This window comes from Manis pentadactyla, chromosome 11, assembly GCF_030020395.1.
Source record: "Manis pentadactyla isolate mManPen7 chromosome 11, mManPen7.hap1, whole genome shotgun sequence".
Taxonomy (NCBI): domain Eukaryota; kingdom Metazoa; phylum Chordata; class Mammalia; order Pholidota; family Manidae; genus Manis; species Manis pentadactyla.
In genome coordinates, this window is record NC_080029.1 from 83,934,377 (window position 1) to 83,956,795 (window position 22,419).

A 22,419-nucleotide genomic window follows, 5' to 3' on the forward strand; every position below is an offset into this window, starting at 1 on the left:
CTCATCAGAATCACTTGGAAGGCTTGCTGGGCCCCAGTCCTGGGCCGATAATTTGCATTTCTAACTAGAAACAGGTGATGCTGACACTGGTGGCCCAGAAGCCACAACTTGAGGTATGTTACTCTAGACAGATTCTCGTTATTCAGTTCTTGGTGTCATGTTCTGTTTCTGTTTCAACACAGAGAGCACAAGAGGATGAACTGGTTAAAATAAGGAAGTATTACGAGACATCAAAAGAAGAAGAACTGAAGCTGCTGGATAAGCCTGAGCAGTAAGGAGGCGTGATCATTTTCCTGTCCTGCCAGAAGGAGAAGCGCAGTCTCTGTCTTCTGGCCCCCACACTTGCTCTGAATGCTCACGTCCCAAGTGTGCAGTGAGCTCAGTCGCATCCCCGTCAGGCCCGTGACCCACTGCACACAGCAGGGTGACCTGACTGCCCGGGAAAGCAGCTGGGAGATTTGTGCTGCTGGTTAGAACGCGCCTCAGCCCTTCAGCCCACCCCTCATGACTCTCCTTCTTTTTCTAGCAATTTGCTAATTCCTCCTAGACTAAACATTCTGGCCAGAAGGATGACTGAGGAAGGACGAAGTCATTGCTCTGTTTAAGGTTCTGCTGATGCTGGTAAAAAGATGGTGTCAGAGTCACAGAAATCAAACTGGTTTTCCTAAATCCAGTAAGGGCAGCCTGAATCTGCCAGCATTCCCCTAAACTTCCCCTCCTGCTCTGCCCCAGTTCAATGTGCTTTTCATCCTCCCTAAGCAGGTGCTTGTTTTTCTCTCCATTCACCAGCTCAAGTCTGTCTCTCTACAGTTTGGGGTGTCATTCCACACCCTCTGGAAACCCAGAATTCTAATGCCTAATCAAGTGCCTCTTGTCCTTGGCTGGGCTCTTGGGGTCTGCAAACCACAGATAAGCTCTACAGGCCCTGGGCTCCCCCCACAGCTTTTCGTGGCCCAGGACACTGTGAGAATGCGGAGTGGGCCAAGAGTGGACAGAGGGCTCCTTTGCTCTTGCTGCCTTGTGTACTTTGTGTCTAATGCAGGCCAGCCCTCGAGGCCTGGAGATAAGGCACTGGCTAGGTAGGACACAGAGAGGAAACTGAGTGGCAGGCTTAGGGTAGCAAGTCAGCCCTTGAGACATTTGAGACTGTGGTTTGTACTGCAGACTTCCTGCCCTGAGCTTGGGCCCCTGGAGTGCCCCCTCCCCCTGGAGTGCCCCTCCCTGGAGTGCCCCCCTCTCCTGGAGTTCTCGGGCTTTGCAGTCTGGGGAACATCTCTATAGGACTTGGGCAGGGGACTATTGTTACTGATAAACCTTCATGATGATTTTGGTGACTGTAGGTGAATTGTTCTCATGTGGAGCGTAGGCCAGGAACCCCCCTAACCCCAAATGAGTTCACGAAGCCTGGGAATATTACAAATCAGTGCAAATGGGGTTTCCATGCCTTTCAGTGGCCATCAGTTTGAGCTGCCCTCCATACCAGCCCCTGCTCCGGATGAATCCTGTGGTCCACTCCCAAGGCATGTTTCCTGATATAATAAATTAATTCCCACCAAGGTGCTAATGACTGAAAATGAAGTGACGAACAGCTATTTAGACACTGACAAGGCCATGGAGAGTATTTGAAGACTGCCTTAACTTAGGCTGCTATAACAAGGTGCCCTAAGCTGGGTGACAATAGAAATTTATTAAAGTTTGGGAGGCAGGAAGTCAGAGATCAGGGTGCCAGTGTGGCTGGGTTCTGGCGAGAACCTTCTTCCAGGTCACAGCCAGCCAGCTTCTTTTTGTATCCCCACATGGCAAAGAGCAGAGAGGAGAAGCAAGCTCAGCTTGGGTGTGTCTCTTCTTCTAAGGACACTAATTTCTCTCCTGAGGGCTCAACCCTCATGACCTAATTGCTTCCCAAAGGCCCCAATTCCTAATACCATCACATTGGGACTTAGGATTTCAACTTACAAATTTCAGGGTGGGGCATAAACAGTCTTTCACAGGGTCAGCAGAGCACGTCAGGCCTTTGAGTAGTGCTGGCCCCCCACATCTAGCAGCGACACTCTGAGCCTGGAGTCGGCAAACTTGTCCCGTGAAGGGCCAGGTAGCATTTAAGGCCTTGTGGGTCATACAGTCCAGTGGAACCACTCAAGTCTGCTGTGGTAAAGCAAAAGCTACCATAGACAATTCTTAAGCAAATGGGTGTGACTGTGCACCAATAACATTTTATTTATAAACAATGAAATTTTAATTTCCTATCATTTTTACTTGACAGAAAATGTTGTCTTCCTATTCATTTTTGTTCAACCATTTAAAAATGTAAAAACCATTCTTAGTTGGTGGGCCATACAAAAGCAAGTGGTGGGCTGAATTTGGCCTTTGGGCTATAATTTGCCAAACCCTGCTCTAAGCTATGGGGATGGCTGGCCCAGGGAAATAACAGCAGGTTTCTGCTACTGGAGGTGCTCCCCTTTTCCTTTTGTGTTAATGCCTTGCTAGAATTAGTTTTCAAAATTAATTGCCAGGGCGTAGAATAATGATGGCAGGTAATTAACAGATTCCTGCTCTCTTTACTGGAAAGAAGAGGGGTATTTTTAAAGTTTGTTAATAGTCATTGCCCTGGCTCCCTGAACATCCTAGGATATTACTGGAAGCAGAGAGGGCTGTTGTGTTGTCCTGCTGAGGTGATGTGCTTGGCTTGTTTGCCAGAGGGTGAGATGCAGAGAGGCAGGGACTTAGCCTGCTGAGGGAATATCACCTTTGCTCTTGACCTCCTAAAAAGAGCAACAATTGATTTATGCCAGAGTCTGAACTTTCTGGCAGCTTATTTGCCAGTAGCTCCAAGTTAGTTGACTCTAAACATGTTTTACATACTGGAAAATATGAATCACTTATTGTAATTTCAGTACTGCAGTTTCCTAAGATCCCTGTGGTGCCCAGTCCTATAAATCATAACAAGGAGAGGCTGCCTGATCACTCACCTCATCAGCTTGCTTGCACCCTGGTGCCAGATTTAAAAAAGGATGGAGGTGCCATCTACTCAGGTCCAGTCTACTAGCAGCCACTCCCTCCAGGAACGGCTCTTGAGTCTGTACTCTGCCTTGGGATGGTGGTGAGGGGAGGCTCTTTGGGTTTGATTAGGCTGGACACGTGCTTTTTGTCCCTAGAGCAAGAACACCTTATCCAGCATTTTGTAATGTTCCACTAGGATCCACAGATGCCTTTGGGGACCCCTCCCCACCAACCAAAAGCAGACGCGCTAACTTGCTGAAACAAGTTCTAGTAGTGTATTTGACTGGCATGCTGCTGAGTGCACAGCTCCTGTGTGTGCACACTTGACGAAATACTCTCTGGGGGCTTAGGAGAGGGTAAAGTGAATGTTAGTCCCTTAAACAGCAATAGGCCCTGTAACTTCACTCCACCAACCGGTGGAGTTGCTGCTGTGGATGTGGGACCCACACAGTGTAAACTGCAGAACTTCTCTCCTATATGTGGGATGAAGTTGTAGTTCTTCCTGGGAAAACAAGCCTGCATCAGGGAAAGATCCCTAGTCTGTGGCTTCTTTGGGGCTATCTAGTGGCCCTTTGGTATAAAGTTAGCCTGGTCCAAAGGGAAATAAATCCATAAATATGCATAAATACCAAGGCCCGGTGTTCAAGACCTACACTTGGAGATATGTGAGAGCATTCTTATTCCTTCCCTTACAGGTAGAGTATAAAACAGAGTTTGTGGGGAGGGATGAGATACTGATCACTTGCCTCACAGCCTTTGGGGTTGCTTAGCCATCTGGTCCTTTCCAAGATAAGTGGGAAAGAAGTATTAGTGCTCCTCCTCAAGACTTTGCATGGGTAGTTTTGGACAGAAAGTGACACAAAATCCTGTTTTTTTTCCAAATTTGCTTCTCCAGTATTTTGTATTTTCACATTCCACCAGGTGTCCAAGCCAGAACCTGCGAGTCACCCTGGACTCGTGTCAGCATCGCTTGGAATTGGCCAGCCACTCTGGTCTGTGCGGCCTATGTGCACATGTGCGGCCCTCTCCTCCCTCACTGTAGGTCCCTTGCCTCCCCCCTCAGCCTCCATGTACCAGCTGTGCTCCTGTAGGTCTCCCAGCCTCGAATGTGCTGTTGCCTCCAGTCAGTCAGCCTAGCCACTGCCAGGGTGACTTTCTAAAACTAAAAGCTGAAAGTATAATTTCTCTCTTTAAAACCTCTCATTCATTCAGAAAAGTTTAAACTCTGTATTTTAGAACACAAAGCCCCACCTCAGCTTTGGAATTCTTCTCGCCTTCCCCAGAAATATCATTCAGCCTGTCCAGGCTCTCCCCAGCAGTTTCTCATGTGTCCTGCACCAGCACCAGAGGGCTCCAGACACCTTGGCTGCCACCGGCCCTCCGGGGCTCTGACTTCGATGCCCTGTGTGTTATACCATGCATGGTTCCTATTAAAGGCCCCATCACTGTTGCTTTATTTCTCAGGTTATCAGGAAGGAATTGTGCATAAGTTAGATTCTGTTCTCAGATCTTAAGCATGGTGTCTACACACTGTAAATGCTTTGTACATATCTGAAGGACTGGCCCATTAATTTTTAATTAGGATCAATTAAATGCGTTAATTTTCAATGACACATTCCCTACAATTCTGTCCAAAAGTAATGTAAATTTCTGAACTTCCCTTTCCTCTCCAACCCAGAATATATGTTTCAGACCCTTGATTCTCTGAGAGCCTTCCTTGTGCAAGCCCTACTGCCAGTAAGGCTTTTCCTGAAGGGCTTGTGGTTCTATTTTGCACTCTCCTGAGTAACATAAGTTGGTGAGCCTGTGAACTTCTCTCAGTTATTTGAGACAGGTCCTAAACCTCCTTTTATGAGACTAGCTGTAAGCAAGTGTTCATCCATCATTTCTTCCTTTTCCTTAAGATCCTTCTTGGTGGTGATCTATCTATTCTCTCACTCACTGATTACTTAAACTAGAAGTGTATACACACTGGGGATCTGGGTCCTAACTGGGGAGCAGTGTCTCGTCACGTTTGGAAGGGGAGAAGTGCAGGGCATGACCCCTGAGGTAGCTCTCAGCAGCACCTGAGAGAAATAATACTTCTCAAGACTCCCCACAGGAACAGAAGCCACCAGTACTACAAGCTTTTTACTACTCATATGGTGAAAACTGGTGATGCCCCTGATTTCAGCCATAAATGAATCACTAGTTGAATACTAATTTCATGAAAAAACAATTTATATATGAAGTGTAATTTTTTTCATCTTGTCCTAATTCAGAATTCCCAGTTGTTTCCACTTTTATATCATCACATGGTTTTCATAATATTCAGAGTTACAGAACTTTAAAACAGAGGTGTGTTTTCTTTCATGGTCATTCTTTGCTTCATTTCTATGTCGTTTAAAAAAAAAAGGATTATGACCTGGTTATAGGATAAATAAGAAAAATAGCTGATAGTTAGAATCTTATTAAAAGCCAAGTCCCCCTAAAAGAAAAGTTAAAGAAGCACAGAGTATGAGCCAAGGGAATTTCTTTGGGTTTGGAACAGGGAGCTTCACTCCTCTGTAAGAGCATTCTTGGTGAGAGATTGCAAAATGTCAAAGTAGTAATGTTAAGAGTTGACTGAGACTTTCAGAAATATCAGTTAATCATCATTTCAACCCCAAAATGAATTTAGTAGCTGTTAGTGGATTCTCTCCTCTTCTGAATTCATGTTCAACTCTTTCCATTCATTTCAGTTTATACCCCTTCCTCTGGTGGTTGGCCTGGAGAATTTGTAGCTCTTCCAACTTAATTTTGCAAAGAGCACCAGTGTCCAACTGCTCAGACAGTGAGCTTCTGTGTGTAGGTTAATACTCACCTTTAGCTTTTACGGTCTGTCTTGCCATAGTTTTTAAGAAACTGTGTCCACTTGAGTGCCTGCTTTGCTCTAAGCATTGAACTATGAGCTCTGTGTATATAGGTAAGTTGATGTGAGAGAGTAAACAAATATATCTGTAGAGTGCATACATTCTTTATAGACCATTATCTAATTCACTGAGCAAAATAATAGTCATTTCACTTCACTGAGTGACTTTCTATCACTTGTCCACAGACATTTGCCTCAAGTCTTCACTTAGCCTGTATAATTATACCCCTAGAGAATGCTGTGTTATAAAGTGAGGTTATTGTGCATTTTTTCTCATATGGTAAAAAATTAATGCTTTTCATTTGGGTTTAGTCTCCTATTTGGGTAGCAGGAGATAGTAACTTGCTGAGGTTCAGTATAATTGCATTAACTTCCTGTTCCTAAAGTAATTTGTATGCCATACATTTATTTACCATCACAGAAGCTCATAAAAAAAGTTATTTTGTTGCCAACAGTAAAATCACACCCTCAGAGTTCCTCAAGTCTGCCTGTCTGATATATTTTTATAATTGTTAAATTGACGCCATCAAATAAGGAATGCTCTCAGAACAGATCTTTTTTAGCTTTTTTAAAAAAAAGTTCCTTATGATTGCATATGAAACTATATGATTCTTTCTTATTTTTTACAGATTTTTACATGAATTAGCCCAGATCCCTAATTTTGCCGAACGTGCCCAGTGCATAATCTTCAGATCTGTCTTTTCTGAGGGCATCACCTCCTTGCACCGAAAGGTAGAAATCATCACACGAGCTTCTAAGGTATGTTTACTGTCTAATTAAAAAATACAGTTTTGCTCTTATTGGGGGTAAAGGAGGAAGTGGGGAGTGGGAGAGATCAACTAGAGTCCCTTTGTAGGAAACCTCTTGGATTTAGGGTTGTGTTTGTTTCTAAGTGTAGCTGTGATGATTGTCCCAAATGTGTATGTACGTGAGAGCAGATGAGTGCAAGTAAGAGAGAACAAGATGGCAGACTGATGGAGAGGAGGAAAGAATAACCCTTTGACAAGTTTCTTCTCAAATATCCCAAATACTGCTAATGTACATGCTGGCCACTTAGAACCAAACCAAATAGTGAAGTTTGTTTTCCACTCAACTGTCTGAATCACAAAAGAGATTCTGCTTTAGATCCATGCATTTGATCATCAGAAATGTATATGTACACAGAAATAAAAAAGATTTCTGGAGACTTGATAAATTAAATAAATGATTAGGCTAATGAATGATGGGCAAATAAAATTTTATTGGCTTTACTGCACTGGTAGTCATTATAAATTGTAGCACCTGGCTTCTTCCCACAATGACCCACATCTTTAAGAACATGATAATCTTCTCCACAACTGCTATAAGATTTAGTTGCCTTTCTGAAGTCATGATTTTTTTCCTTCTGAAATATAAAGGGAGCATAAATATTACCAAAGTATAATATGCTCCCTCTAGTAATCCCCCAAAAGGCAGAAGCAGGTTGGCCTACATCTGCACTTGGCTTGCTTTATTTATCCCAAAATAAAGGAAAATAAAGCCGGCTAACACTCTTGAGAAGGGAGAAGAAGTATTAGTTTGAAAATTTACACTTGGAGGAAAAAAAAAGAGGGAAAACAAATGGGATGGGGAACTGAAGAAACCCTAAGCAGCTTGAAATCGTAAAAGTTAATAGACATATGAGCAAACACTTAATAAACATAGCCTGTGGCTTTGAAATACATTATTGTAGTTCACCTCTGAGGATTATACCAGGGAAACGGAAGAACAGACTTGGTGTTATATCTAACCTGCCTTTAACCGTACAATTTATATGGGCTCATAGTCCAAAAACAGATCCTCAAATGGTATTAAACCCCTTTCTACTTAGAAGTCATCAAATGTGGAGCCTGTCACAACTCTTCTTTAAATTTATATATATTTTTAAATAATAAATATTTTAAAATATTTAAAAAATAAAACTGGCTCAAAATTGGAAATATAAACATGAATACTAATCCTTAATACTAAAACATACACAGTTTGTAATTTATTGAAAAGATGGAAACCGATGGCTGTTAATTCATGTTTTTAAGATACTTAGAGCTTACTAAAGTGTATTTCCATTTCACCAACTGTTAATCTGCCTGGTAACATTCCACCAAATAGCCTATTGGGTACTCAAAAATTATTTATTGTTGAATAAACATAGGTACATTTGGGAGTACATACGGAGTCCAAATAATTTGTGTTTGTTCCATAATAACAGGGCTTGCTGCACACAAAGAGTGTGAAGGATATTTTAGCTCTCATTCTGGCTTTTGGAAATTACATGAATGGAGGAAATAGGACTCGGGGACAAGCAGATGGATACAGCTTAGAAATTCTGCCCAAACTCAAGGACGTCAAAAGTCGGGTATTTATTGATTTTTTTTTAATAATGAGTGTCTATGGTCTGCTGTTATTTTCCTTCTATACTTTTAATAAGAGAAAGGAAGTATTCCTGGCTGTTCCATTAATCTCTGTCCTCCCCCACCAACAATACATCTTTTTCTTTGTTTTTTCTTGACTTTCACATAAAGGTACATTTTTCATGTTTGACCTTATTTTGATGGCAAAACCCCCAATATTTGTTTGCTCTAAAATACACAATTAGATGTTGAACTGCAGTGAGAGAATAATAAACAGTATTAGCCATAGCACAAGGCTTCAGTCTGTTTGACTTTAGTGTTGGCTGCCTGTAATTTACTGATTCCTGAGTCGGAAGCACCATCCAGTTGAGCTGAGCATTTGAATTATTCTTTTGCCCACAACAATTGGGGCTGGTGGGTCTACTGTCAAACTCCCTGAGCCTGATTATCATTTGGCTCCACACCCCTGCAGAGCTACCTCTTTAGAAACAACCAGCCCATATCTAGATGTCCCATGGGGGCAAGGGGGTGCAGGGAGGGGAAGCACACGGGCGAATTAGAATTAGACCCACGTGAATAAGACACAAAGGCCGCCTTGTGGGAGGGCCTCTCGCCCCTGGCCTCCCAGGGTCATAAAGTGGCATGGCGTTCCTTTTAAGCTGTCCTGATTGTTTTTCACGCCATTAAGAACACACATTTTTTGAAAGGTGGGAAGAGAGGGATGGTTTTCTGTTCTAGTCCCTGGTTCCCTTTAGCACTGCCTTCCCACTGTGGCTTTATGCCAGAAAATAACAAGACATTGTGTGTTTGTTTGTTTGTTTGTTTCAGACATTACCTCAGAGGCCTTATGGGCTATTTGTTTGTTATTTTCCCCACAAAGAATAGTGTAGTGTCATTTCGTTGTATAGATGCCATAAAAAATGGAAAGGACAAGGAGGAGAGAGGAAAACTTGTCAGTCTCAAACAGAATTAGGACCAAGTATTACAAATTCAAAGTATTAGGGTTACAAAATGAGACTTCATCACTCAACTGTATAATATGGCAGAGTCTCATGTGAATGATTTTCATTCAAGCTTCTCTCTTAAACTTAGGATAATGGAATTAATCTGGTGGACTATGTCGTGAAATATTACCTGCGTTATTATGATCAGGTAAGAAATGGCATTTTGTGGAAAACTACACTAATGGGGTTTCAACTCTTACACATCACTGGCATTCAGAAATTGGATGATGGATGGATGGATGGATGAATTTCAAGTCCAACATAGAATTTGACAGCTCTCCAGCCTCCTTGGTTTACAGATGGGCACACTGAAGCCAAGAGAGGTTAGCTGACTCTTGTAAAGAGAAGCATTATTCAGTGGCACCAATCTACTCTCAGTTCACTATGTAACACAGCTTCAGAGAGACCCCAGTTATCTCAATGCCTTCAGACAAGATTGTGCAGGTCTCTGTGAAATGTATATCCATTCAGTAATTGGTTATATTTGAAACTAGATTCTGGGAGTAGACCAAAATTTAGGAAATTAAGACACGGTAACACCCAATACTTTATCAGTAATGTTCATCTGTGAACAAGTTGAAGATGTGGAATTTGAAATCCATCCTCTGTGCTTAGATTACATTTGCAATTAGAAATAAAAATTTCTATAAGAATCTACCTGAGACAATTTCTGTGTTTTATCCCTGCTCATTAAATTGAGAACAAGTAGTCCTAGCTTTGAGAAGAAAGAGGTACTGTAAGTTGTTGAAAAATCTAGCAATCAATATGAATGGGAAAAGTCTCAGGAAAATGTTAGGACTCCTGCTTAACTATCCACATTAAGTGGAGTTTTTCTTAGGCACTGAAGGAAGAAAAGTAAAGATTCCAGCGCCTTGCTTTTTTAAAAGGCCTACAGTTTCATCCAGAAGACAAGCTAAGCACTAAGAGATGAAGTCTATAGTCATCTCTCCCACCCTCCTGGTAGGCTTCTCCAACTGTTAACAGTACGCCTACAACCAGGCTTATGATTTCCCATCCCACCTCCTCAAACTTCTCCCCTGTTTCTATTAAGGATATTAGAATTTTTGGTCATCCAGGCATGAAACTTGTTCTCCTCTTTGGTTTCTTTCTGCCCTACAGTCAAATTATTTCTTGTGTTTTTCCTGGCTTTCATCCCTACTGACCCCAGCTCATTCAGGCTTTGAGATAACTCACCTAGAGAATTTTGATTGCTTCCCGGCTGGACTCCTCACTCCAGTCTATCCCATACCATGTGACCCAATTACTTTTTGTAGTTCTAATCATATCACACCATTTTTACTCAAAAATGGAAATGGTTCTCCATTTTCAAGTGAGTTAGGACAACCCAACTCAATCCGTCTTTTATAACAATGCTTTTACTGCTTTCCCTCTACACATATTCCATGATCCAACTCAAAATTGATGTTTTCCAAACACACCACATCTTTTCTTACTGACGTGTTTTTATATCTGACGTTCTCCCTAATTGGAACTATCTTTGCCAATAGCCTTTTTATAAAACTTCTCTTTTTTCTTATTAGTCCTCTCTTGAAATAATAAATTTAAAGAACTTTCGGGAAAAATCTCCTAGTACCAATGATCTATATATTTGCAATATAATAGGTAAAGAGTTCTTCAGAATCAACAAGAAAAGGACAACTTGTCCCTTCTCAAAAAAAAAAGGTGGCAGAGGAGACTGCAGGTAATATACAAAAGACAGAAGATATAAATTACCAGCTAGATACATAGAATCAGCAATGTAAATTGATCAAACCTTCCTCAGTCTCTGGTTAAGATCTCTGGATCAAATGGAACCCATATCTAGCCTACCCCTTGACTCTATAAGTCCTATAAAAGGCACCTTTTAAAAAAAAATTCACATACAGTTGTGCTGTGCTTGTCAAGCTGTTTGTTCATAGAGCTGTACCTACTTTTAGGGAACACCTTTTCCTAATTCATGCAGACGGACTATATGGGATAGTAAGTCTTCATGATAACTTTGTGTATCAAAAGCCCTATAAATATATAACATCACTCTAGGATTTTTGTCCTAAGGAATTAAATAAGGACATAAATCATTATTTCACTTATAATAATTTGTAATAGCAAGATATCACAAATTTTTTGGTAGGTATCTAAAGATAGAGACTTAGGTCAAATATGCGATGCTAGAGTGATGAATGGAATAACATGGTGCCATGAAAAGTATGCAGGAGAAAATTCAGTGATGTTGGAAAATACTCTTGATCTGCTTTTAAATGACAAACATGTTTAAAATAGTCTATAGTGATTGAAAATATATGTAAATATAAATACAAATACCCTGAAAATCCTAAAAGGATATATATTAAAATGTTTGATTATTTCTGGGTGGTAGGATTATAAGAGATTTTTATTTTCTTCTTCCTTTCAATTACTAAACATAATGAACATGTGTCACTTTTGTAAAAGGGGAAAAAAGGTATAATAAAAAATAGTGCACTCTTATATGATCCTCTTCCATGAAGTCTTTGCTCATGTCTCATCTTTTATTCCATTGAAGTCTAGGAATACTTAGTTTGAACTGCTCACCATATGTCTTATTCTGCCTTTTATAGAGATATCAGAGACTTATCTGTTAGCCTGGCATTGTTCCTTGAGGTCCAGGACTCATTGCTGTGTCTTTTTTCATGTCTACAATGTAGGTGGGGGCAGGCATGTTGAGCTTCAGGCAATATGTACGTACCTGAATTTCTGACAGCAGGTATCAGTGTTGCAGAAAAATTATCCGAAAGAATCTTAAGAAGTGATATTTCTAATCTAAGGTTGGCATGAGCATATTTATCTTATAGTATCTGGCTCAACCAAGTCAGGTGCATTGTGTAGGAAGGCTGAAATGTGTCTATGAAATGCAACTCTCTTCAAGAGAGCAGAACCCAGTGGAATCAACTTCACAGAGGAAGACCTTACAGTAAGAATGGTTTCAACTATGGGATGGCCCAGTTTTGGAAAAGTGAGAAATCAAGAGTTATGTGGCACTCCCCCACTTTTCAATGTGCAAATTGCATTTCACTCAACAAGAGTGTGGAATTATGTGATTTATTAAACTATCCCCTTCCTCTAGGAGCCAAAGTGATGATTTTTGTGGTTAGTGGTGATGAACAATTAGCTGAAGAAAGGTGACTCCTACTCCAGGCTTCCTTCCACTCATGCCTGGTTTTTGGTCCAAGTCTTGGTCTGTGATATTTACGGAAGCCCATCTAGAAGTTCTGTTTTTGTGTGTTACTTGAGCAGCTTTCACAAGAGCTACTGCTAGGCTGATTTGCTCAGCAGAATTTTCTCTCTTACTAGCTTAAAAAAATAGGACTGAATCTGATAAAAAATTCTGGAAAATAGATATTGCGCCTAAGTTCTTCCAGTGTAGACTACCATGGAGCTTTGGGGCAAGCATCTTAGATATTATTCCATTTTGGCACTCAGACAAGAGTACTGCTTCCAGTTTTTAAAGTAGTAAAGTAAGTACTGGTCATGCAAAATGTTGTTCTGATAAAATGAGGAAAACCACCTTTTCCTAGCATCCCAAGTGAAAGTAAAGGTCTCAAATGAAAGATAAGGATCCGGGGAATTCCTGAAACCACAAGAAAGTATGGTGGTATGTTAGATGTCTCCTGCTAAAGGTACACACTTCCCAGAACAGTATTTGATAGGGTCTCTGTAATGATGCTGAACAAAGTTTATTGATCTGCCAGATGTATATTATACCGAGAACAAGACAGAGTTCCTGCCTTCAGAGTGTTTATGGTCTAGTGGGGAAGACATACAAGCTCACACAGCAATTTTTACATTAGTGCTGATAAGTGCTGTGATAATGTAAGTACCAGGGGCTCTTGGAAACATCCAAGTACTAGGGGTTTAGGGGAAATCTTGGAGAAAGTAATATCCATTTTGAGGCTTGATGGGTGAGTATGAATGAGGAGGTGTGAGAAGGTTCTGGGGAAGAGTCAGAAAGGGTCAGGTTTAGAGACAAAAGCCTAGAGGCAAGAGATTGTGGCCTCTTCTATTATTTTATGAAAATTTAGGGGAGGGAGTTAGAAATAGGGGAAAGGTAGAAATAAGACTGGAAATGTAGGCCGAGGCCAGATCAAAAGGTGCCTTGTAAAATAACTTCAGAGTTTGGAAGTAGTCCTGTGACAGTAGAGTGGCAGTAGGAAAGATGGAATGTGAAGGGAGGCTGGCAAAATAGCCTGGGTGGAGAGGGGAATAGCTAAAGACTGCATGAGATATGTAAGATACAAATCTCATTTCCACAACTCAGGGCTAACACAAGCTAGACTGGAAAAAATACTGGAGGCTCAGCTTATCTGTCAGTGTGCCTGAGGTTTTGTCCCTCGGAATATTTCTTAGCTTAGAATCCTCTCTTAAGTAGAGCTGTGGAGCTTGACAAAAACTATGCCTAACCATGTCCTCAGCAGATACCTGCTAAGATAAGTCAAACAACACTTGAAAAATCTTTACAAATATGTGAAGTATTTGGTCACACACATACACTGCAGAGGAAGGTTAAGTAAAGGTATCAGGGAGGGTGATTGTTTCTTCCATTGCAGTGCCTGTTCTTTCTAGCACCTTACCATTCACACCCATTGGCATACCCCAAAGATGAGTTACCTAATTACTCCCATGTGAAACCCAACAGGGACTTCAAATTTAAGTACTGTCATGTGTTTCCCCATGCCTTTTTCCATGGGAGTAGAGTGTCCAATATCAGACGTGCCTGATAATTTTCTCTTTGATTCATGAAGCAAAAATAGAACCTAGCCGATGCCATAGCCATAGCCAACCTCAATGCCAATGAGACCAAAATGATATTGTGAAAGACACAAAAGTACTTCAAAGCAACCAATCTGAGTTTAGGAGTAGTGAGGAGAATTGTTATGATTCTTATTTGAACATCCAATAAAAGATGCTTTGGAATTTCAACTAAAAGTGGCAATTGGGAAGTATGATGCACATTTGTTTACCATATCTTTTAGGAAGCAGGAACAGAAAAGAGTGTTTTCCCCCTGCCTGAACCACAAGATTTCTTTCTGGCCTCCCAAGTCAAGTTTGAAGACCTCATAAAAGATTTGAGAAAACTCAAGAGGCAACTAGAAGGTAACAGGAACTGTTCTGTTGTGGTAATAATAGCTAAGATTTTTTAAATGACTGAAGAGGCTTTAATTATTTGTGGCTCATGGAATGGAATTGGTGCAGAGTTCAGTTATGGGACACTCTGCAGCGCCAAGAACCTTTCCATCTCTATGCATGATTTGGAGACACTGTCTACATATATACTTTCTTTTATTAGTGTTTATAAGTGCTTGTTATATCTACATCTTGTAATATCTGTATTTTCCAACATACAAACCATTTTAATAACAACAGCAGCCCTTTATTGAATGCTTACTATTATCTTATAATAACTCCAGTAACTAACTACACTACTCCATTTTACAGATGAGAAGAGTGAGGCTTAGAGAAGTTATGTTCACATAGCCAGTAGGAGGTAGATTTACTGAGCTCTAATCAGGTCTCTCTGATTAGATGTCTTGCATTTTCTAAGCTAGTTTACTTTTCTCAGCTATCTTGCTTTATGTATCACACATACACACACAGCCCTGTGTATTTGGTTTATGTGTATGAGTTTAATAATGATGGCAAGACTCATAGTAAGCATTCTGTTTTAGTTTAATTTACATTTTTAATTATTCAAAATAAAATCCTGAGAGCCCTTTTTGGCTTTTTTAAAAGGTGAAAATATGTCTCTCTCAGGCAGGAATTTTCCTCTGGCATGTCTAGAGTCTTGTGTTTTCACTGTGGAGACATTTTCTTGTCCAAGAATATAAATACTTGCCTTGGAGCTTGTATAACTCCAATTGAAGAGCTCGATGGAGCATTTAGGAAGCGTGTTAATGTGGAAATGGAGCCCAGAGTGCCAAAATGAGAGCTTGAGGAAATGAAGAGCTTGGACCAGGAATATTTTTACACGAAGACATAAAATAAACATTTAAAAAATGTTTATTGTGAAAGAGTGCTCAGAAACCTAAGTCTTAGAGAACAGCTTGGAAATGGAAGAAAATGGGAAAGATCTGCTCCTGGTGCCAGAGAAAGCCATTTATTTTTACTTTGGACGTAAAACTTGCTTAAGTAAGAATAGTGGTTACAAGCAAATAGTTTACCTTGTAAATTATTTTTAAAAGAACATGTGGATTTTTTTTCTCCCGTTGATGTGGTTAATAGCGTGAATTCAACCAAATGGATGCTTCATTCGGGAATGTGATGTGTGAACTTGTGGCCCTTTTTTTCCTTCTCCCAAAAATCTGGCAGCTGTATCCTCATCTGAGATGAGCTCTAGTCTCACTGTCATAAAGCAGAGTAAGCCATCGTGTAACAGGTTTCTGTCCCTCTCCGATAGCAGAATTAAGACCTGGGCCTGGCTCAGGTATGGCTCAGTATGGCTGCCTGGTCGTGCTGACAGAGACAACCCATGCTTGCCCACTCCACGGCCGTCTCTGAAGGCCCAGCCCCTCTTGGCCCTTGACCCTTGTAAAGCCCTTAGTGTGCCCTCTTGTGTAGTTTTTGAGCAGAAACCTGACTGTGTTTGTGCTTCCCTCTTCTGCCTTCCTTCCAAGGGCTTCCTCTTTTAGATGTCCTGGCTCAGCTATCCTCCTTTTGATGTCCTTGTGTGTTTGATGATAAATAACAAAGGGACAAGAAGAGCCAATCAGGAGGACAGTGGAGAGGCAGGGGTTCCCCCAAAGCTGCCCACTTCAGTGGACCTTATTTTCTTTAGAGAGATCCTAGGTGTTGCTCCAGATCTCTCAGTACTCAACTGACACTTCCCTCAGTCAATTGTAAGGAATGACAAGAACTTCAGAAGCTGGAAGACCTGCCTTATGAAGGAAAATGTTGCTTCATTTGTTTTTCTTTTGTGTTGGACTTTTCACCGAAAGACGGGACATACGGCAAAGGCAAATGAGGAAACCGGGACTCCCCCACATACACTGAATATTTAAACAAAAATGCCCTGCTAATCTTTAGAGATGCCAGTGTTTTTTAACACATGAAAGGTACCTAGTAAATATTTAAAGAAAATACAGACTGTTGGCTCTCTAATGAATTTCTTTTTCCTCAAAATACCATCTGGCAAGATGGCCAGAGTCACGGCGGTCCGTTTCATCTCCTGTCCCCCTTTAGGTTCCACCTCCTTTTCCATAAGGCCTTGGTGTGAGCCTAGATTGAATGTTTAATTGAAGAGGACATAATTTTCACACATACAGCAAAGATTGGATGAGGCTTTGAGGTTTATTGTAGCCATTAAAATGTCGTGGCTGCTGGCAAAACCCCAGAAAATGTCTAAAGCTAAACCAGATGTGATTAGGAAATTTCAAGAAGTCTCAGGCCCGTCCTCCAGGCAGCCATGGCCCTTTAGAAGAAAACTGTTTTTAATAGCATGAACCACACCTTAATGATAGGATGTGAATTACACTATGGTTGTTGATTATACAAATGTCCCTGATACAAGTAGACGTTGCCAACAAGCAACTTTTATGGAGCAAGAACTTTGAATCAGTGACAGCAGAGAATGGAGAGTAACAGTATCAACTACAGTTTATTCCATGATTGTTATCTATCAGGTGCTTTCCATATATCATCTCTTTTAATCCTTACCATAACCTATGAAGCAGATATTGTTACCTGTCGCTCACAAGATGGGGAAACGGAGTTCACGGTGCTCAAGTAAGCTGCTGAGTTACTTCCTGAGTGATGACCTAGCCACATTTTGAAACTGGTTGTGACTCTACAGTGTGCACTCATTCCATACCCTGCCTCTGGCCCAGCTGTCTCCATATCTGATCAGAGATCAAAACAGAAAGATAACATATTCAAGGCATAAATCCTCATGAAGACACAAATGGCAGAGAATGCAGGCGCATTCAACACTCATACTCCTAGAACCACACATGTGGGCCCTCAGATCAGATACAGTCAGGGAAGGGTCTTACTTTGGGTTGGGGAGGGGGAGAGGGAGGGGAAAGACATATAGGAGAGGTGGGTTATGAAAGTGAATAGACACAGTATTGCATAAGATTGAGAACTCAGGCTTTGGGATCAGTTATGTACTTTTTATTGGTTTGTGAAGCAATATCTTGTAACAACCATAAAAAAGGATTCATTTTCTTACTTGTTTAATGGGACAAGTTTAGTACCTATGTCACAGGAGGTAATGAATGCATGGTCCCTACATAAGGAAAGCTTCAGTAAAGCAGGTTAGAGGTATATATACCTTTTACTGGCAGAAACACATCCATGGAATCAGGCCTGTATTGTTGAGGGGCCAGCTGGCTGCGTTTGTGGAGAATCTGATTCCCAGAGCACTTGTGCTCACTTCTCTACATCTGTCAAGACAGAACCAAATTCTTGGTGCTTGGGAACATGTTCCATATTTTGTTGACTGTTCTATATGCCTTAGACAATACTTTTAATTTACCTGACTGTGACGTTAAAAGTAATAATTAGGAAAAAGCAAATAATAGGAGTAGTTGCTCCCTTATCCTTCAAACTTGTTTGCTGGCCAGAACTCTCAAAGTATTCTTACCAACCCATGTGTGACATACAGAATAATAGCTCCCAAAGTTGTCTAAACCCTAACCCCTCGAATCTGTGAATATATTACCTTCCATGGTAGAAGGACTTTGCCTATGTTGAGATGGGGAGATTATCCTGGACTATCTAAATGGACTTAATCTAATCACATGAATCTTTAAAATGAACCTTTAAAAGCTGAGAATTTCCCTGCTGTGGTCAGCAGGAGGTAGTACAGTAGAATGATCAGAGAGATGCAATGTTGCTGGCTTTGAAGATGGAGGAAGTGGGCAGTGAACCGACGTGGGTGGGAAGCCTCTAAAACTGGAGTAGGCAAGGAACACATTCTCCGAGGGCCTCCAGAAGGGCATGCAGCTCTACCAACACCTTGATTTCAGCACAGTGAGACCCATGTCAGTCTTCTAACATACCAAGGCATATGGTAAACATTTGTATTGTTTTAAGCCACTTAAAAGTTGTGGTAATTCATTTTAGTAGCAATAGAACACAAACACACCATGCCCAGTATCTTTTCTGCTTGTGACATCAGTGCCCTCTAAAAAAAGAGTCTGTAGTCCATTCAATCTGGAAATGCTCTATACTGAAATCAAGTCACAGGGATTCACATGCACCTGATCTTATTAAAGGCTCTGGGAAGTCCTGCAGTAACAAAACAGAACTATTTAACCCTGTTTACAGCAGCATTTCTCAACTAAAACATGAAACATTGGTTTTTTTTTTCCTTTTTCACTGAACACTTAGAAATATGTTGCAGAACATGTGTTCTGTGAAATACAGCTTAAGAAATGATGTCTAAAGTGATTACTACCAAATTTTTAACATAAAGAACACTGTTGTTAAATGGTTATTACAGGGTAACCTTAATACAAGGAGCTGCAGTGAACAATTATGGCCTAATTCTCCCTGGCTACACTATCCTTACTGAATTTGCTACCCATGTGAACAAATACAGTGGGTCAAACCCTCTCCAATGTCTTTCCTGAAAGACAAAATGAATTAACTTCAGTGTTACTCAAAACTACTGTAGTGTCACCCATGCTCCCTACCCCATCCACATTTGTTTGACACGATTCTGTGATAGTATTTTTTTATGAAAAATTCATTCTGGCTATGAAAGTAGGGAAGATAATTAATTTCTCTGTTGGGAAATTAGGAAGTCTTCAGATAGGTGTTGAGAAGTTAGCGTATTCTGAGAAGTTTAAGTATAAAAGTGAATTGCTCTTATTAGCTAACAATAGTTACTTAGTATTCCCTGCCATGAAGGGTGGGCTATTTAATCAGTTAGTTCTATACTAAATCTTGCCTTGAAAATGATGCATTATTAACCCCATTACTATATACATGAATTGAGAAAATGTAAGTTAACCCTCAGTGTAAGATACTCAAGCTTGTTCAAGAGTGTTGGCTGAGTTGCAAGTTTGTGTGTGCGTGCATGTGTGTGTTTTAAGATAATTTTGATGATGTCCTTTCTTCTAAATATTTAAGACTATATATATGAACATATCCTTTCTTTTGTACCGTTTAGAAATATTTGGGAACACACACCGTTTTGAAAACGCAAGTGTCTCTGTTAACTTTTTTGATGTGTTATCACTATATAAATGTTTATCCTGTAAATGTTTATCCTAAAATGTTAACTCTTGTAAGTCTCCTCTAAATGAGATGCTGTATGAAATCATAGTCCAGGCATTTGATAAATGTTAAAATCTTCATTCTACGTTTGAATAGTAATATTTCTAACCTAACTTTATATTGAAGTACATCTGTCATATTTAGCCCAGAACCATCCACATGAATGGATGTTTTATACAACACTACTACCTGAACATTCTACCTCAAAATGTAAATTACAGGAGAGTATACATACATACATGAAACAGTTCAAGAAAGAGAGGGGTTTTTTGTCATAGGTTTTTTTCTGTGTTTGTAGATTTTCTAAGCTGTAGTCAACAAGTCTTTCAGATGAAGATGGAAGATTGAATTCATTCATTTAGCTTCACTTTCTTACAGCCCATCAAAAGAATTAACTCTCATGTTATTTAGAGGCATACAGTCAGTACCAATATAATCAGCCAGAGGAAAAGGAATTAGGGAACCACACATCTGTACATATAGTAACAGGAAATGAGAACATTTTTACATGGTAGTGTCTCGTGGCTCTGGGCAGACTGGTGTAGAGGCAATAGTTTAACTATTTGAAGGAACATATGTAAGTTTTACAATTAAAACTAGGTTAAAAAACCTAAGTTATAGTCAACGCTCAATTGTTGGTAGGTAGATTAGTGAGGCTAAGGTTTAGCCATAGTTTTTAAAAAGTTAATTTTTTAACATTAATCACTCTAAGTTGGCTCTACTCTTTACATGTTGGAAAATCTTTTCTGTTTGAAACTACATGGTAAGCAATAGACTACCTGTTGTTTCTCATTGAAGGTGGAAACAATCCTCTCCTTTGCCATTTAGCTCACTTAACAAACAAATTAAGCCTCTGGGCAAGGACTTTGAAGAGAGTGTTCCGGAAGTGTGGAGGGTTATGTGTGCGTGAGGTGCGGTTTGAGGCTGAGCCCTGATGGCAGCAGGAAGAGAAGCTGACTGCAGGAGAACTGGTGTCCCGAGACGGAGGGAGGAAGGGGGAGGGCCAGTTAGCAGAACTTGGACTGCATCTTTCCCTTGACTGCTTTTTTTTATTTTGATCTGGGGTTTTGTGCAGTATCCTCTCTCCCTCTTACTGCAGTTAACCAAGACTTGGCTGTGAGAAGTAAGGAGAAATGCTAATGAATGTGTTGCTAATCTACAAATGGATATTCAAGCTTGTACCACCGGGGGTAGGGAGAAGGCTCCTGTCTTGACCCACCTCCGCTGTGCAGTTCTTTCATGTGAGTGTGTCTCCCCACCATCCTCTTGGACTGTCTTTCTTACAACCATGTTACCTCCTCCTTGGTCCCAAGTCAGTGTATCTATCCACCACTTGGATGATAGCATGGCCTGTGGCAGACAAAGTTAGGCAGTACTGTTGAGCCCAAAACAGAATTAAAGAAAGATGATTGTCTTGATATCATCTCATGAAGCAAAGGAAATGATTTAAAGGACTGTAATGGCCGTTCCTTTGAATTTGCAGTAGACCCTCTCAGGGCCTACCAAGTGGTGAGGGTAGGTGGCTGCAATGGAGCATTCTGCCCCAGTGCAAGCAATATAGGGGTTTCCTTAAGGTTTCCAGATTTATTAAATAAAGTGTAAGAGGTCCAGTTTAATTTTCAGTAAACAAGACTTAGCATAAATGTGTCTCAAATACTGCACTTGTACTAAAAAATTTATTCATTGTCTATCTCAAAGTCAGATGTAACCTGGTGTCCTGTCTTTTATCTGGCATGTCTGTCAAGAATTTAAGAGCAATAATAATACCAACTAAAAGTTGGTTCGCTTCATATTACCACTATGCACTGGCAATTCTACACGATCTGTGATATAGCCCTCCTCCCTGCAAGGAAAGACAGGAGGCAGAGGTACAATAAATATGTTCAAGGGTACAGTGTGTGTCCATTTCAACCATCGTTAATGGAAATAATTACCATTTAATGAACACTTACCTAAATGCCGGCAAATTGGCTTACCTCATTTCTATTCCTTAAAGCTACTTTAAAATAAGTACTACCTGCATTTAATAGTAAAGATTTTCAAGTCACTTTGCTTCTAATGAGACAGCTGAGATTTGAAGCAGATTTATCTGATTACAAAGTTTATACCCTTTCTTCTATACCATGCTCTTCTTTTACTGTTTGTAAGACCACCCCTCCAGCACTAACAATATGATTTAGACTGATAAAGCTACAGGAATAAGCCCCACTTAATTCTCTAGTTCATCTTCCAAAGGGACTACAGATAATAACTGTATTGAATGTAGGCCTTTTCGTGTCTACCCATAGCCACTCAACTAATCTATGTTGTAATCTCTATCCTCCTGTTTCCTGGCTGTTAATCTCTTGGTTTCTCAGACACGCTCACTCTTTCTGTCTCTCTGAAAGTTTCCTAGACTCTGTTTTATCCTTTCATAACCTGGAAGTTAAGCAAACTAGTCTCTTCTGGTTAGCCAGATGAACAGCAGAGTACGACAGGACTACCCCAGGCAACCTGCATGGTTTTGACTCCTTTGTCATCTTTTCCATTTGTGGAAATTACATGCAATGGGGTTCTGACAAAGAAGAAAAGGTAAGGGAACCTTCCAGGACTTATGAGGTCACTCAGCAGAGCAGACTCTTGCTTTGCTGTGCTCAGAGCCAGCCCTGACTGCGGATAAGTGACTTCTACCACCTGGCATCATAAGTGAGTTTCTCTCTGTGAGAGTGTAAGTGTTCTTTAAGTGAGAAAGAAAAGAGGAAAAAGTCGATTGTTGTGAGAGTGAATATTTTCTTTAATTACTCACTTGAGCATGGTCCATAAGCAGTATGATTCTAGTAGGGAAAAAGATTTTGAGAAAATGTTTAGAGGACATCTGAGAAGAGATGGCCAATGGAATATTCATTTGGCTTGAACACTCAGG

The 22,419-nt window shown here is 40.5% G+C and overlaps 1 protein-coding gene across 2 annotated transcripts in view; it reads left to right on the top strand.

Moving 5' to 3' along the window:
* The window catches only part of FMN1 (formin 1), a 368,992-nt gene that overhangs the window by 233,467 nt on the left and 113,106 nt on the right, over positions 1-22,419 (top strand). For both annotated transcript variants that reach the window (XM_036887569.2, XM_036887570.2), the window contains 5 exons: positions 183-271; positions 6,520-6,649; positions 8,118-8,264; positions 9,352-9,411; positions 14,273-14,393. In XM_036887569.2, the coding sequence (XP_036743464.2) occupies positions 183-271; positions 6,520-6,649; positions 8,118-8,264; positions 9,352-9,411; positions 14,273-14,393 (547 nt within the window). The remainder of the gene's footprint in view (positions 1-182; positions 272-6,519; positions 6,650-8,117; positions 8,265-9,351; positions 9,412-14,272; positions 14,394-22,419) is intronic.